Source organism: Tetrao urogallus, assembly GCF_951394365.1.
Source record: "Tetrao urogallus genome assembly, chromosome: 6".
NCBI classification, from domain to species: Eukaryota; Metazoa; Chordata; class Aves; order Galliformes; family Phasianidae; genus Tetrao; species Tetrao urogallus.
In genome coordinates, this window is record NC_136819.1 from 6648274 (window position 1) to 6663290 (window position 15017).

General features: G+C 59.9%; 2 protein-coding genes and 1 pseudogene across 3 annotated transcripts; 2 read left to right on the forward strand and 1 right to left on the reverse strand.

Annotated features, from left to right (window-relative positions):
- Window positions 1–1746: 1746 nt before the first annotated feature.
- NLRP3 (NLR family pyrin domain containing 3) lies at window positions 1747–5628 on the forward strand (the record flags this gene model as incomplete). The annotated part of the gene is made up of 7 exons (XM_079536998.1): window positions 1747–2023; window positions 2502–4164; window positions 4377–4466; window positions 4576–4746; window positions 4890–5063; window positions 5150–5317; window positions 5394–5628. 7 exons carry the CDS (start codon window positions 1747–1749, stop codon window positions 5626–5628), a joined length of 2778 nt encoding a protein of 925 aa, XP_079393124.1.
- Window positions 5629–5880: 252 nt separating this feature from the next.
- LOC306947660 (scavenger receptor cysteine-rich type 1 protein M130-like) lies at window positions 5881–9204 on the reverse strand (annotated as a pseudogene). Its single transcript has 8 exons — window positions 8763–9204; window positions 8380–8694; window positions 8006–8308; window positions 7320–7928; window positions 6947–7249; window positions 6492–6872; window positions 6296–6415; window positions 5881–6224 (listed from the first exon to the last, which is right to left on the reverse strand). The product of its transcript is annotated as a scavenger receptor cysteine-rich type 1 protein M130-like (transcript).
- Window positions 9205–12627: 3423 nt separating this feature from the next.
- AIP (AHR interacting HSP90 co-chaperone) lies at window positions 12628–14258 on the forward strand (the record flags this gene model as incomplete). The annotated part of the gene is made up of 6 exons (XM_079537321.1): window positions 12628–12717; window positions 12815–12994; window positions 13322–13510; window positions 13582–13758; window positions 13834–13975; window positions 14053–14258. 6 exons carry the CDS (start codon window positions 12628–12630, stop codon window positions 14256–14258), a joined length of 984 nt encoding a protein of 327 aa, XP_079393447.1.
- Between the last annotated feature and the right edge of the window lie 759 nt (window positions 14259–15017).

The following is a 15017-nucleotide window of genomic DNA, read 5'->3' on the forward strand; positions in this document are numbered from 1 at the left end:
CTAATAACGTTTATAGTACCCTATACTCCTAGTGGGAGGTTTTTTTATTACAGTAGTTTCCACATTATTTATTCTGTTCTATAATAGGACTATTTGTCCTTGGTCATGTCTAGCTCTCATCGATGAAGCTTGCCTTTGGTTTATTATTAGTATGCTGCGTCCATACCTGATCATTACAACTGGTTTCTTTCTCAACAGTGTGATATGCACCTCGGTCAGCCAGAGCAGGACTGAGAAGATCTGATTGTTGTAAGGTCTGTATGGTAATTCTCCTGTCCATTAGTATTAACGCCCACTGCTACGCACATAGACGGCACTCCGCTCGGCAGCCTGATCCACAGCAGGGGTTGGAAATGAATGATCTTTAAGGTCCCTTCCAACCCAACCATTCCATGGTTCTATGATCCTTAAGACCCCTTCCAAACCAAACACTCTGTGGTTCTGTGATCTTTAAGGGCCCTTCCAACCCAACCATTCTATGGTTCTGTGATATGATTCTGCTGCTCTGGTAGCTAGCATAGCATCCATTAAGACTATTTCTCATTATTCTCGGGCGACAATAATTTGAACAAGTTGCTGAAGTGAGCCTGTGTCCTACAGGTGCATTAGGAAGCTCTAGTATTGCCAGTGAAGGGTTTTATCTCTTCAAAAAAACAACCCTGAAAAATGATTCTTCAGCAAGCAGGGTGGCAAAGAAACGGTTGGAGCTATAATTGAAAACCACTTGTTGTCTGCTGGTAGCTTAGCAATAATCACTGCCTTGCTAAAATAGGAGCAGTTCTCATGGTGAACACGTTTATTTGGCAGCACTCCATTGTCATTTGTCAGGATTTCTCATCAGCCTCGCTAATGGGACACAGTGAAAAATTTATACAGGTTTATAATTTGTCAAGAAATGTTGTTTAAAACAGTCCTCAAAGATTTGGCTTTGGCTTCTTCAAGGCGTGACCAGAAGATGCCTGACTTCAGCTTGGGCACTGCATTTTCCCCAGGGCCGATCTTTCTGCCATGCCTGCAGAGTGGCTGTTAGAGTACTGTGAATCTGTCTCTTACTGCTTATCTCTGTCCTCTGGCCCTTTAGAATGGCTTTTTAATGTTTCTTGTATTACTTGTACAGAAATACATCTCTTCAGGTGTTCTACTCCTACCATCACCATTCCCATCCATCCCCTCTCCTCTGTTATCCACCTCCCTCCTTGCTGAAAGCCACTTATCCCATGTTAAATTTTACCCTTTTCTCCTGAACCTAGCTCATAACTGCTAGTAACCCTGTGTGATCTCTGCCAGGGAATTTCCCCATGTTATGTTTTTGGGCAGAACGCTCTTGTGCTTCATTGCCAGAGCCACCTGTGCCTCACCAGCAACAGGTTGGTGGGACCTGACATCATATCCCACCAGCACCTTTGTAATTATGCCTTGGCTTGTAAAGTCTTCTCCCAGTTTCTAGCTTTGAGTGACACCCTGTTTTTCTTCCCTCGATGATTTTCTGCCCTTCTGTGTCAGTGTTTTTCCTCCTCAATCTCTGAGCCAGCAGCAACCCCCTTGTGAGCAGCTCTGTCCCTGTGAAGTTCACACCAATACCCCTCACTGCCCTTTCTGAATGGGTGTGAGACTGAGCCTCAAGCACCACTCTAGCTGCTCTTGGTTCTTATGTTCTTATGTATTCTCAGGGATGTCTCATAACAACGTTGAAAGAGCACTGATTCCTAACCCTTGTTTCTTTCAGGTGATTTTCCATATTCCACAATGGCAGGAGAAGAAAGCACCGTCCTTTTGGAAGCACTGGAAGGTCTCACACTGGAAGACTTCCAAGACTTCCAGAAGAAGCTGCCACACGTTGATAGCAAAGAAGGCTGGAACATTCACAGGGATGAGCTGGAGAAGTTCACCCATCCTTCCACACTCATCAGATTTATGCGCAGCAGCTATGGGGAAGCTGCTGCTATGGACATTGCCATCGGATTGTTTGAGGAGATGAACCAGAGGCACCTTGCTGAAAAAATCCTTGATGAGAAGGTGAAAGGTAAGCAGCCAGGGTAAATTTTTATCTCCTTTGGCTTTTGAGTGCTGGGGACAGGGGGAAGTCAGTAAAAGAGCAGGTTTCAGCTTTGTGGTGAGTCTGGAAAGCGAGGGTGTCCCACTCATCCTATCAGCGTTCCTCTTCTTCCTTGCCCCATAACGCACTGAGGCCACAAGCAGAGTAAGGCCTGTGGGGACAAGGCCAGGGTGCCTGGAAGGAGCAACAGTGTTCCTGTACAAGCAGTCACTGCAACCACAAGGTCCAAGCTGGCAGATGTTTGCTAAGCTGGAAGACACAAGGGACACCTTGGGGACATTCCTGGTAGGGCCCAGAAGAAGAAAGAGGGCTCAATGGATGGCACATAGGAAGTGCATAACTGAATTTTATATCGAGGCAGAGCACTGAAATAAATGTCCTGTGCCGTTGCTGTGTCAGGAGCATGGCTGTGCCTTGGAACTGACTCCACTTCTGTCTGGTGCAGAGTACAAGCAGAAATACAGAGAGCACGTGGCCAGAGAGTTCCTGCAGTACAGAGAGGTGAATTCCTGGCTAGGGGAGAACCTGTCTGTGAGCGACCGCTACACCAACCTGACCATAGCCAGGAGGTCTTGGAATCAGCATGGAGATGAGCCTGGAGATGTCAGCTCTGACACTGTCACCACACAAATGCTCTTTGAACCCAGCAAAGACAGCCAACTGCAGCGGATCACAGTGCTGGTGGGTGCCACTGGCATGGGGAAGACGATGACAATCAGGAAGGTGATGATGGATTGGGTGGAAGGGACCCTCTGCACACAGTTTGACTATGTCTTCTGCATAGACTGCAAGGAGCTTTCCTTTTCCAAAGAAGTGAGCATGGTGGACCTGATTTCAAAATGCTGCCCTCAACAGCGAACACCAGCTGGAAGGATTTTGGGTAACCCGGAGAAGATCCTGTTCATCTTTGATAGCTTTGAGGTCCTGGGATTGCCCTTGTCTCAGCCCAAGGACGAGCTGAGCACTGACCCCACAGAAGCCAAACCACTGGAAACCACCCTGCTGAGCTTGCTCAAGAGAAAAGTCCTCCCTGAGTCCTCTGTGCTCATTGCCATGAGACCAACAGCTCTCCAGAGCCTGGGGCAGTGCCTGGAGGGTGAACATTATGTGGAAATTCTGGGGTTTGCACCAGCTGCAAGGGAGGAGTATTTCCACAGGTATTTTGGGAACGACAATAAAGCAGATGTGGCCTTCAGGTTTACCAGAGGAAATGAGGTCCTCTACAGCTTGTGTGTCATCCCCATCATGAGCTGGACTGTCTGCACCATCCTTGAGCAAGAGCTGTTCAAGAGGAATCATCTTCTTGAATGCTCAAAGACCACCACACAGATGATCTTGTTCTACCTCTCCTGGTTAACAAAGCACAGAGTCAGTAATGCCTGGTGGAACCTGCAGCAGTTCCTGCACAAGCTTTGCTCCTTGGCTGCTGACGGCATCTGGAAACACAAGGTCCTCTTTGAGGAGAAGGAAATTGAGGACCAAGGCTTGAATCAGCCAGAGCTTCTTTCCCTCTTCCTCAATGAGAAAGGTTTGGAGAAAGGTACAGACCACGGGAACGTCTACAGCTTCAGCCACCTGCACCTCCAGGAGTTCTTTGCAGCAATGTTTTACGTCCTGGAGGACCAGGAGGAAATGCTCAGTGACTCACGGATCCTTGCGAAGGATGTGAATATGTTGTTAGAAAGTTACCACACATTTAGGAAGGATTTAAACGTGACGGTGCGGCTCCTGTTTGGTCTGGTGAACCCCCAGTCAGTAGAGTATGCAGATGAAGGAATTGGGTGCAGAATTTCAATGCGACCTCGGGAAGATCTGCTGAGGTGGCTTCAGACAAGACACAGAGACCTTTGCCATCCCCGTACAGGGATGACAGTTGAGGAATTGGACACTTTCCACTTTTTATTCGAGACAAACGAAGAAAGCTTTGTGCAGAGCGTGTTGGGCAGATTCACAGGAATAGCCTTGCAGGGCGCCAAGCTGACGCTGTATGACCAGGTGGCTCTTTGCTTCTGCATCAAGCAGTGGGCTGGGCTGCTCAGTGTCACCCTCCGGAGCTGCTCCTTGCACCAGCAGCATCGCAGGCAGGAGCCAGCCAAGGGTTTTCCCTGGTGAGTACTGACTCTGTGCTCTGTATCCACAGAGGTTTCCCCTTTTCCCTTGCAAAGCAAAGTTCTGGAACATTCTGAAATTGTGAATGCCTCTTTCCATCCAAACACCACCTCCTGTCCTCACTGATGGTTTAGTCCCTTAGTGGAGGATTTTACCTCTACTTGGTGAGAACTGTGGGACAACGTGGCCATACTCATCCCCTTCTTCCTAGGCAGAGCTGGCGGCAGGAGGAGCTGCACTCACCTCTGTACCCACTGTGCCAGGCACTGGGGCACCCAGGCAGCTTACTCCAGAGCCTTAGGTATGGATGGCCCTGCCCTGAGGCACTGGGTGGGCACCTCCACAGGGTGAGGGGCTGCACTCCCTGCGTGCTGCAGGGCAGTGGGGCAAGGTGTGCCTCCCTCTTGCAGGCTGCAGTGGTGCGGGCTGACAGAGGGTGACAGTAAGGCACTGGGGACACTGCTGGCCACACTCCCCAGCCTGGTCCACTTCGAGCTGGGCGACGGAGCGCTGGGTGATGATGGTGTGAGGATGCTCTGCGCCGGGCTGCGCCAACCTGACTGCCGCCTGCGTGTCCTGCGGTGAGCAGTGCCAGGATGCCGCCTTCCCTGCGCGTCCCCATGGGAGCGTGTCCCCAAGCATCCTCCAGGGAGGCCGTGTCCCTCTGTCCCACCGTGGCTGGGAGGCACGGGGGGACTGGCACTGCTGAGGCTCTCTCCTGCAGGCTGCGGTACACCCACCTCACCAGTGCCTGCTGCCAGGACCTCACCGTAGCACTGGGCACCAGCACGTGCCTGGAGGAGCTGGATCTGTCCTTCAGCGCCGGGCTGCGGGACGACGGCGTGACGCTGCTGTGTGAGGGGCTCCAGCACAGCAGCTGCCAACTGCAGGTGCTGCGGTAAGGGCACACGGCACTCCGCACACCAAGCAGCTGCAGTGCCACCACCGTGCCCTCAGCGCTGCGATCTCCCCTTTGCTCTGCAGGCTGGGGAGCTGTAGCCTGACCGGCGCCTGCTGCCAGGCCCTGGTGGCATGGCTTGGGCGCAGCCACAGCCTGAAGTGCCTGGACCTGACTGACACTGAGCTGGGAGCTGGGGCCACGCTGCTGCTGCGGCAGCTCCGCCATCACAACTGCACGCTGCAGACGCTGGGGTGAGTGTGGCCATGTGGACCCAGGGAGCAGGCGGGTCCTGCTGGTGCTGAGGCTGTTTCTCTGTATTCCCTGAAGGCTGAGCACATCCACGCTGAGCAAGGATGCGCTGCAGGAGCTGGTTGCCCTGCAGGCACTAAAGCCCAACTTGAAGGTCACAGATCTACTGGAACACGAGGCCCCAGAGACGGGAGCCATGGCACGACTGACCTTCCAGCGCAGCGTCTGGGCAGGCAGGGGGGCAGCTGTTCAGGGGCGAAAGGGGCTCCCCTACTGTCGGGCAGACCCTCCCCACAGTAGGAGCCTCTGCTAGCGGGGCTGTGCCCTGCTCTTCCTGCTGGTAACATTCCCCCCTGGTGCCAAAGGAAGGCCAGCAAGTTTCCAAGCAGTTTGAGGGCTTGAATAAAAAAGGGACGTTCACACTGAAAGTATTTTACTGCTTAATAAACACACCTTAACAAGATGTGTGGGGGCAGCAGCAGGAGGAGCCACGGAGCCGTTCTGCAAGGCTGGGTGACACCCCCACACCAGGGCCACCCCTCCGAGGGGGCAGAGTTGTGCCCCCTCACAGCAGGACGCCCCTCCCTGGGGCGCTGATGTCAACGTCATCATACCCCATCTCCCTGAGGGTCTCCTCGGGCACGGCTGTGGCATCATCAGAGTCTGCACACAGCATCCCTGTGGTGCCACTCCCCTCCTCCTCGACCCCGATGAGATGTGACGACTGCATCCCTGAGCCCTGCAGCAGAGAGCCTGGGGGGAGGATGGTGGCTGCGGGCACAGTGGGGATGCAACAGTCCTGGCTCAGGGGCTGAACCCGCTCCCACCTGCTCGGCCGGGCCCCTCCCGGCACTCGGCTGTAGTCCAGCTCCTCGTACACGGCCCCGGAGCCGGCATCCTGGCTGGGGCCTGCAAACAGTACACCTGTCACCGGGTCCCCAAGCGTCCCCAATGGGGAGAGACCGCAAAGTGACACCCACCTTCACGCTGAGCCCGAGTGCGGTACACCTGCAGGGCCAGGGCAGCCAGGGCCAGGCACAGCAATGTGCCCAGCAGCACGCACAGCACCGTGGGCAGCGGCACGTCTCCCAGCGGGACAGCTGAGGGACAGAGCGGGCAGCGTGAGGCCCCTCGGGGACCGCCCAGCAGCGGGGGCGGAGGGCTCGACAGAGCCACCTGCGCACACGTCCCCGTCCCGACAGCCGCTCCCCGGGGCCGGGCTGCCGGCCACGTCGCTTCCATCCTCATCGCAGGCCATGTGCGTGACCCCGGCTGGGCCGCCGGACCGCAGGCGCCAGGGCGTCGAGGAGCAGCGCCAGAGCGAGCGGCTCCCTTCCTCGCAGCGTACTCGTCCCAGCCAGGCGGGGCCGGAGCCCCGATCGGGGACGGCGTGCAGCCTCCCCGCGGCTCCGCAGCCCAGCTCTCGGCACACGGCGGCGGCCGCGGCGGCGCCGTCTTCTACGGTGCCGTTGGCGCAGACGCGGCCTCACGCGCCGTCGTGCAGCAGCTCCAGGATCCCGCCGCAGCCGCCGCCCTCCAACCGCAGGGCCCGCAGCGCTGCCACGGGACGGGGCGCTCACGGCTCCGCATCGATGGCGGCACCGCGACGGCAGCGCCCGCCCCGCGCTCACCTGAGCGCACCGCCCCGGCTCCGCCGCCGCCGCCGCCGCCGCCCCTCGCCGGGCAGTCCCAGGGCGCCGCCTCCGTCCCCGCGCAGCCCCCGGCGCCCGCTCACGGCATCCTGGTACCGGAGCCGAAGCGCTCGGGGCCGGGTGCCTCCAGAGCCGTCCCGCAGCGCAGCTGGCGGCAGGCGACGGCAGCGTCCCGCAGGCTCCAGGCGTCTCGGCACACGGAGCTCCAGGCGCCGTCGATGTACGCCTCCACCCTGCCGGCGCAGCGCCCGGGGCCGCCCGCCAGCCTCAGCCGCCGGCTGCCTGCACGGGAGGGCCGGGCTGGGGCCGGGCGCGGATGCGCGATGCCCGCGGCCCTTCCCGGGAAGCCCACCTGAGCAGACCACGGCCAGCGCCGAGAGGCCGCGGCCCAACCCCGAAGCGTCGCACTGCGACAGAAACTCCTCGCTGCCCTCGCACCGCAGCTCCGCGGTGCCCGAGCCGCCTCTCGGCGCGGCGTACGTCTTTTGGGGCACCCCGCAGCCCAGCTGTCGACACGCCACGGCCGCGGTGCCGTTGTCGCGGGATCCCGCGGACACGCCGGTCCAGACGTCGGGGCGCGGGGCCACCTCCAGGCGCCCGTCGCACCGGCTCTCCCCGCCCCGCAACCGCAGGGTTTCGGCGGCTCCGGAGCAGATGACGGCGGCCGCCTGGCCGGCGACGCAGACGGGTTCCCCCAGCACCGCGGCCGGGCACTGGCCGAGGTGCCGCTCGTTCCCCACGCAGCAGAGGCGGTCGCGCCGCAGCGGTCCTTTCCCCGTCCCGAAACGACCCCCCGGCTGAACGGAGGCGGCCGGGCCGCAGCCCAGGTGTCGGCAGAGGACGTGAGCGTCGGGCAGCTCCCAGGATCCGGCGCATAGCGGTCCCCACGTTCCCCGCTCCTCCACCTCCACCCGCCCGGCGCAGGGCGAGCCGCCGTCTGCCAGTCGGAACCCGGTGTAGGCTGCGAGGAGAAAGAAAGAGAGCGTGGCGGGATGCCGGCCCGGGCTGCGGACTGCCGGCCCCCGGCCGCACGCTTACGGGAGCAGACGACGGCGGCGGGGTCGGTGCAGCAGTGCTCGGGGACCGGCCGCGCTGCGCAGGAGACCAAGAGGGGCTCGGAGCCGTCGCACTCGAAGGCGCCGTTCCAGAGCGGCCCCGGCGCAGCTCCGAAGCGGCCGGGCTCGGGCAGGGCCAGCACCGCATCGCAGCCCAGCTCCCTGCAGAGCACCCGGGCACTGTCCTCGTCCACGCGGCCGTGGCAGACGCCCAGCCAGGCCCGGCCCCGCCGCACCTCCAGCCGGCCCTCGCAGGCGCCGTCCCCTCCGACCAGCCGGGAGAACCCTGCGGGAGGCGCTGGTGGGTCCGGAGCTCGGCGCTGGGTTCCCTTCGGGGCCGCCCGCCCGCGCCCTTACCTTGACACACGACGGCGGTATCGTGGTCGTGATGGCCGTCGTAGGGCCCCCAGCCCTGAATGGCGCAGTCCCATAGCACGCACTCATTCCCTCTGCAATTAACTACGGCCAGGTTGATGGGACCTTCCGCCGGGCCGAATTTTGAGCCGTGATAGACGCCGGCCGCCGAGCCACAGCCCAGCTACTGGCACACCACCTCGGCATCCTCCATGGTCCAGGCGGCATCCGCCACCGTGCCCCAGCGGCCCCGCAGCTTCACCTCCACTCTCCCCTCGCAGGGTCCCCTGCCGGCCGCCAGCCGCAGCTCCACCGCCTCTGCACCGCAGGCGGCATCAGTCACGGCCGCAGCTCCCCTCGCCCCACATCCCCGGCGGGGCCCTCACCCGGGCAGGTCACTCCCACGTCCCACTCGTGGCCGCAGAAATGCCGTCCCCAGCCGAAGTTGTAGCAGTCCTGCAGGGCCGCCTCTGTTCCCCGGCAGTTGAAGGGGTGCAGCCGGATGCGTCCCTCGCCCTGCCCAAACGGGGCGAACGGGGATGCCCTCACTGCGGCCCCGCAGCCCAGCTGCCGGCACACCACACCGGCCCCGCGGGCGTCCCAGTCAAAGTCGTAGGTGCAGACGGAGCCCCACTCGCCCTCATGCTTCACCTCCACCCGCCCGGCACAGTGATGGCCGCCGTCCACCAGCCGCAGATGGGCAGATGCAGCGCTCATCTGTGGGGACGTTGCTGGAGCCGGGGAGGGCTGCGTCACAGCTGCAGGCCCAGCGCTCAGCCCACACACTTGCGTGCAGAGCAGCAGCCCCAGCACCCTGCAGGGCTCCATCCCACCCCGCAGACCTGACAGCCTGGGCCGGGAGGGTAGATATAGGCAGCCCCCGCTGCCAGGAGCCAATGGGTGCAGCGGAGGCCCCTCGCAGCCGTTATCAGCAGGGTAATCTGCCAACAGCCACCAATAACTTGCACTATGCCCAAATATGAGGCTGAGCTCCGCTTCAGCCCTCGAACAGCCCTGCCGGGGGGGCTCAGTGACCGCACATCCCCAAGGGCAGCCACCAGGACCCGGCGTTTCATGTCCCACAGCAGGGGCTGGGACAGAAGCATCCCCAGATGGGGCCTCGCTCTGCACACCCACGCCTGTTCTTTGACCCCCCTGGGCCAACGAGGTCCCCGTGCCCAAGGCAGGGGCATGCAGCACAGGGTCATCACCGCCCGCAGGTGTGTGGCCCCATTGCCCCCCCTTTGATGCAGGCAGGGATGGGGCAGTTCCACTCACGAGGACCTGGCGTCGGCACCGACCACACACAGCCTCCGGGACACCTGCGGTGCCACAGTGTGGTGGTATGGGGATGCACAAGCTCAGTTCCTTCAACCTTTCTGCTTAGGAGAGGTGCTCCAGCCCTCTGATCATCTTATCGGCCCTCATCTATACCCACTCTGAGAAGTTGACTTATTATTAGACAAGACCAATTCATTTTTTATTTCTTTATTTTATTATTTTCCATCCTGGCTGGTGTAACAGCCCCTTCCTGACCCATGCCTGCCTGCCTTCACTGGCTGGCTAGATTCACGGCCCCTGCCTGCCTGCCTTGGCTGGCTGGCTGGAGTCATGACCCCTGCCTGCCTGCCTTGGCTGGCTGGCTGGAGTCGCGGCCCCTGCCTGCCTACCTTGGCTGGCTGGCTGGAGTCGTGGCCCCTGCCTGCTTGCCTTGGCTGGCTGGCTGGAGTCGTGGCCCCTGCCTGCCTGCCTTGGCTGGCTGGCTGGAGTCCCGGCCCCTGCCTGCCTTGGCTGGCTGGCTGGAGTCAGGGTGCCTTCTTGCGTCAGCTGGAGTCGTCGTCCCTGCCTGCCTGCCTTGGTTGCCTGGCTGGCTGAAGTCGTGGTCCCTGCTTGCGTTGGCTGGAGTCGAGGTCCCCGCCTTCCTACCTTGGATGGCTGGCTGCAGTCGTGGTCCCTGATTGCGTCGGCTGGAATCGTGGCCCCTGCCTGCCTTTATTGGCTGGCTGCCTTGCATCACAGCTGGTGTTCTGTTGCCAGGTTTCCCATATTTAGAGCTTTTGTCAGGGAGGTGGCTCATGGCATCATAAAGCCTTGGCTGTGCATGCCTTAGAATGTCCCTTGACATCTAAAACATGGCTGCACTGGAGGACTGGGTGACTTTGTCCTGACAGTTGCCCTATGTGTCACCACTGGGATTCTGCAGGGCTCCATTTTAAGGCCATTTCTCTATCTTGTTTTTACTGTTGATTCCAATAAAGATGTGTTAGTTGTATCCATCAATTTGTGGATGATGCTAAGCTGGGAGGAGTTTGGACCTCCTTGAGGATAAAGAGGCCTTGCCTTGAGATCTGGACAAAATGAGGGTGTTCCCATCTGCACGAAGAAGGGCGAGCGCTGGGTTCTGCACCTGGGATGGGGTGCCCTGGCTCTGTGTGCAGACATCAGGGGGGAAGTTCTGGAGCGCAGCCTGGCAAAAAGGGATCTGGTTTGACGGCCAATGCAATCTGAGCCGGCAGTGCGCCTGGCAGTCAGAAGGCTCAACCGTACCCTGGGCTGCGTCAGGCCCAGCACTGCCAGGCGAGGGAAGCGGCTGTCCCGCTCTGCTCTGCGCTGCGCGGCCTCGCCTCCAGCGCTGGGTGCAGCTTGGGCTGCCACTCCATGAGATGCTAGGAGAGAGTGTCCAAAGGAGGGCTCCAGAGCTGGAGAAGTTTACTTCACTGATCCTCCAGACGAACCTTCCCAGGAACGCACACTGTAGATAGGTGTATAGATGTATATTTTGTCAGACACACCGCAAGAATATCCTGCACGAGAGCAAACCAGACAACAAGTGATGGCCTGCCCGAGGAAGCGCCTGAAGAGACATGGGAAGGCCTGGCATCATCCCCCAGTGCTCTTTGTTCAACGAAGACTTTAAAGAAAGTCGCCACATCAACAGGACAAGGAGAGCACCGAGACATCTTGGAAACAACAGGATGGCTGCTGACTGACACCAGGTAACAAATAACTTCACAAGTAAATAGCAAATGTCAACCTTCTGATAAGGTTGTGCACCTGGAGTACCCAGCCAGTGGGGAAACAGGGGAGGGGGGAGGCAAGGGGGAGCAAACAGGGTCTAAAGGCTGTCACGGCGTGTCCATAGGCGCGCTCCTGCTTGCGGGACGCCGCCATTGCAATCGCAAATCAATTCTGCTTTATCAGAGATCCCGTCCTGACAAGATGACTTGGATATTTCCAACAAGACCATTCCCCCTTGTCCTAGCACTGCGACCCTCATAATCAGCCATTCCCCTCCTCTTTATACGCTCCCCTCAAGTACTGCAAGGCCCTGGAGCCTTCTCTTCTCCAAGCTAAACAAAAAGTGCCAGGGGGCACGGAGCACAGACGGCCACTTCCAAAAGTGAAATTTGGCCATCTGCTGTGCTGGCCCGCCGTTTCCTCTCTGCGCTTCCTGCCCCGCAGCTCCAAACAGGCCTCAGTGCTGATGGATGTTCTGAGCCTCTTCTGCTTGGCCTGAGCAGCCCCAGCCACACTGGTCTCTTGCCTATGTTTCCTGACTTGCTGTACCTGGGGACGGAGAGCTTCCCTGGAGGTCTGCCAGCTCTGTTCCGCATTCTTGCTCATGAGGACAGATTTGTAGGGTGTTCTGTTGTTTAAATCCCTGAAGAGCTGGAAGTTGGCTTTCCTAAAACTTAGCATCCTGATTTTACTCTGTCTGTCCAGCACCCCTCAGGAAGTGATACAACAGAAGAGATGCCATCTGGAGGGACCTGGACAGGACTGAGAAGTGGCGCCATGTGAACCTAACAGAGTTCAACAAGGCGAAGCACAGAGTGCTGCACTCGGGTCAGGGCAATCCTAGATATGCACGCAGACTGGGAGAAGAACTCAATGAGAGCAGCCTGTGGAGGAGGATGTGTGGGTTGTGGAGGACAAGAGGCCGGACATGAGGCAGCAGTGTGTGCTTGCAGCCCTTACAGCCAACGGTATCCTGGGCTGTATCAACAGAGGGGTGGCAGCAGGCAGGGAGGTGACTGCCCCTCCCGTGAGACCCCATCTGGAGCACCGGACCTGGTGCGGAGCGAGGCCGTCCGCCACCACGGGTAACGTTCTCAGCGGGAAAAGCACGGCGCAGCCTAGGGCCGAACCATCCCGCGGGGAGGAGCCGCGCGCACCTCCCGCCGCCAGCCGGCGCTGTGGCGCAGCCTTCGTTCTCCGGAAGCGGCCGAAGGACGGCGGAGGCGACGGACGATGGCGGAGCAGCTGCGGGCGGACGGCGTGCACAAGGAGGTGCTGCGGGAGGGCACCGGGCCGCTGCCCGACTTCCGCGACGGCACCAAGGTCAGCGCCGCGCCGCAGGGCGGGGGGGGGGGCGAAAGGCTGCGCGCATGCGCCGGAGCGGAGCCGGTCGTCATGGTGACGCGCGGCCTACACTCAGGCCACCTTCCACTACCGGACGCTGCGGTGCGAACCCGAGGAGACGGTGCTGGATGACAGCCGAGCGCGGGGCAAGCCCATGGAGCTGATCGCCGGAAAGAAGTTCAAGCTGCCTGTGTGGGAGGCGATACTGCGCACCATGCGGCCCGGCGAGCGCGCCCGCTTCCGCTGCGAGTCCAAGGTGCGGCCGGAAGGGGTGGGATGTCGGGGGGCGGGGCTTAGCGGGGCGCCGTTTGGTCGACGGAGGCGTGGTCTGGTCAGTAGAGGGCGGGGCTTTGCTGTTTGTGGGCGTGGTTTGCCGCGGGGTTTGCTCATTAAGGGGCGTGGTTCGCTGAAGGGGGCGTTGCTTGGTGCTGAGCGGTGTGATTTCGCGCTGTTGGGGGCGTGGTTTGCGACGGGTGGGCGTGGTTTTTATCTCGGGGGCGTGGCTTGATGCAGAGGGGCCGTGACCTCCACGTGGGCCTCCTCTTGGCCCCATGCCTGCCCCCTGAGCCCCCCTTGCCCTCAGCACGTGGTGCTGTACCCCCTGGTGGCCAAGAGCCTGCGCAACATCGCGGCGGGGAAGGACCCTCTGGAGGGGCAGCGGCACTGCTGCAGCATCGCCCAGCTGCACGAGCACTACTCGCTGGGCTACCCCGACCTGGACGAGCTGCAAAAGAACCCCCAGCCCCTCATCTTCGACATCGAGATGCTCAAGGTGAGCGGGGCCCTGGGGTCACGGTGCCGATGGGCTGTGCCCCACCGCAGCCTTTGACCGTGTGCGTGCAGGTGGAGGAGCCTGGCTCCTACCAGCAGGACCCCTGGGCCATGACGGATGAGGAGAAGCTGCAGGCCGTGCCCCTGATCCACCAGGAGGGCAATGAGCTGTACCGGCAGGGCAAGGTGCAGGAGGCAGCCACCAAGTACTACGACGCCATCGCCTGCCTCAAGAACCTGCAGATGAAGGTGGGCTCCCCACCCCTCGGGGTTTCGCCATCCTTTTGTCAGCGCTGGGGCTCACTCTGCCCTCCTGTTCCACAGGAGCAGCCCGGCTCTCCGGACTGGATTGAGCTGGACCAGAAGATCACCCCACTGCTATTGAACTACTGCCAGTGCAAGCTGCAGAGTGAGGAGTACTACGAGGTGCTGGACCACTGCTCCTCCATCCTCAACAAGTACGAGGGTAAGGAGCCGTGCCGGCTGCATGCAGTGCACCAGGGAGGCCCGCGTGCTCCCCAGCTGATGTTTCCTTCCCCACAGACAACGTCAAAGCCTACTTCAAGCGGGGCAAGGCTCACGCGGCCGTGTGGAATGTGGCCGAGGCGCAGGCCGACTTCGCCAAGGTGCTGGCACTGGACCCCTCACTGCGCCCTGTGGTCAGCAAGGAGCTGCGCAGCCTGGAGGTGCGCCTGCGCCAGAAGGATGCAGAGGACAAGATCCGCTTCAAGGGCATCTTCTCCCAGTAGAGCCCGCCATGCTCTCCGGGCCAGTTCTGTTAGATATTCCACATGTGGAATGGTTTTCCATGTTTATTAATGTTTAATACAACGTTTATTGGAACTCAGCGGAAGGCGCGTGGGATTTCGGCGCGGCGCAGAAGCCGCAGTGTTGAGTGCTGGGCCGTTGGATGGCAACAGAAGCATGGATCTCCTCACTGAGCCCCAGACTGCGCCCCGCGGCACAACGGTGGGGAACCCAGTGGAGGAAATGAGCCCAGGCCAACGCTCTTCCATGCTGCTTTTTATTCCCTGTTTGGTTTTTATCCTTTCTGTTGGGCCGAGCTGTGCTGCGTGGGTCTAGGTGAGCCCATTAATGACTGACTGCAAGAGCTCCAGTGCCAAGGCTGTGCCCCATCCCTTCCCTTCCATGCCACATCCTGCATTGCCACTTCGCAAGGCTGCCGCTGCCAGCTTGCAGCTGCGTTTCCTCTGTACTGCACCACAACAGAGCTGTAAACTTTTTATCTGAACTACTGGTTTCCACTGCGTATATAAAGCCATGATCATGCTATACCGAGATAAACACAAGTAAAACTCATCATAGAAAGACATCTGGTCACGTAGAAAAAGTGCTGTTAGAGATAACCAAGTAAAACCAAAGGGCAAATAAGAGCAGTTGGGTGCTACCACCCTCCATTACACCTGTGGGGCCCTGGGCCAGCATCACCCTGAGGCTGCGGGAGTACAGAGCAGACAGGCAGCCCCAGCAGCTCTGCTTTACATCGC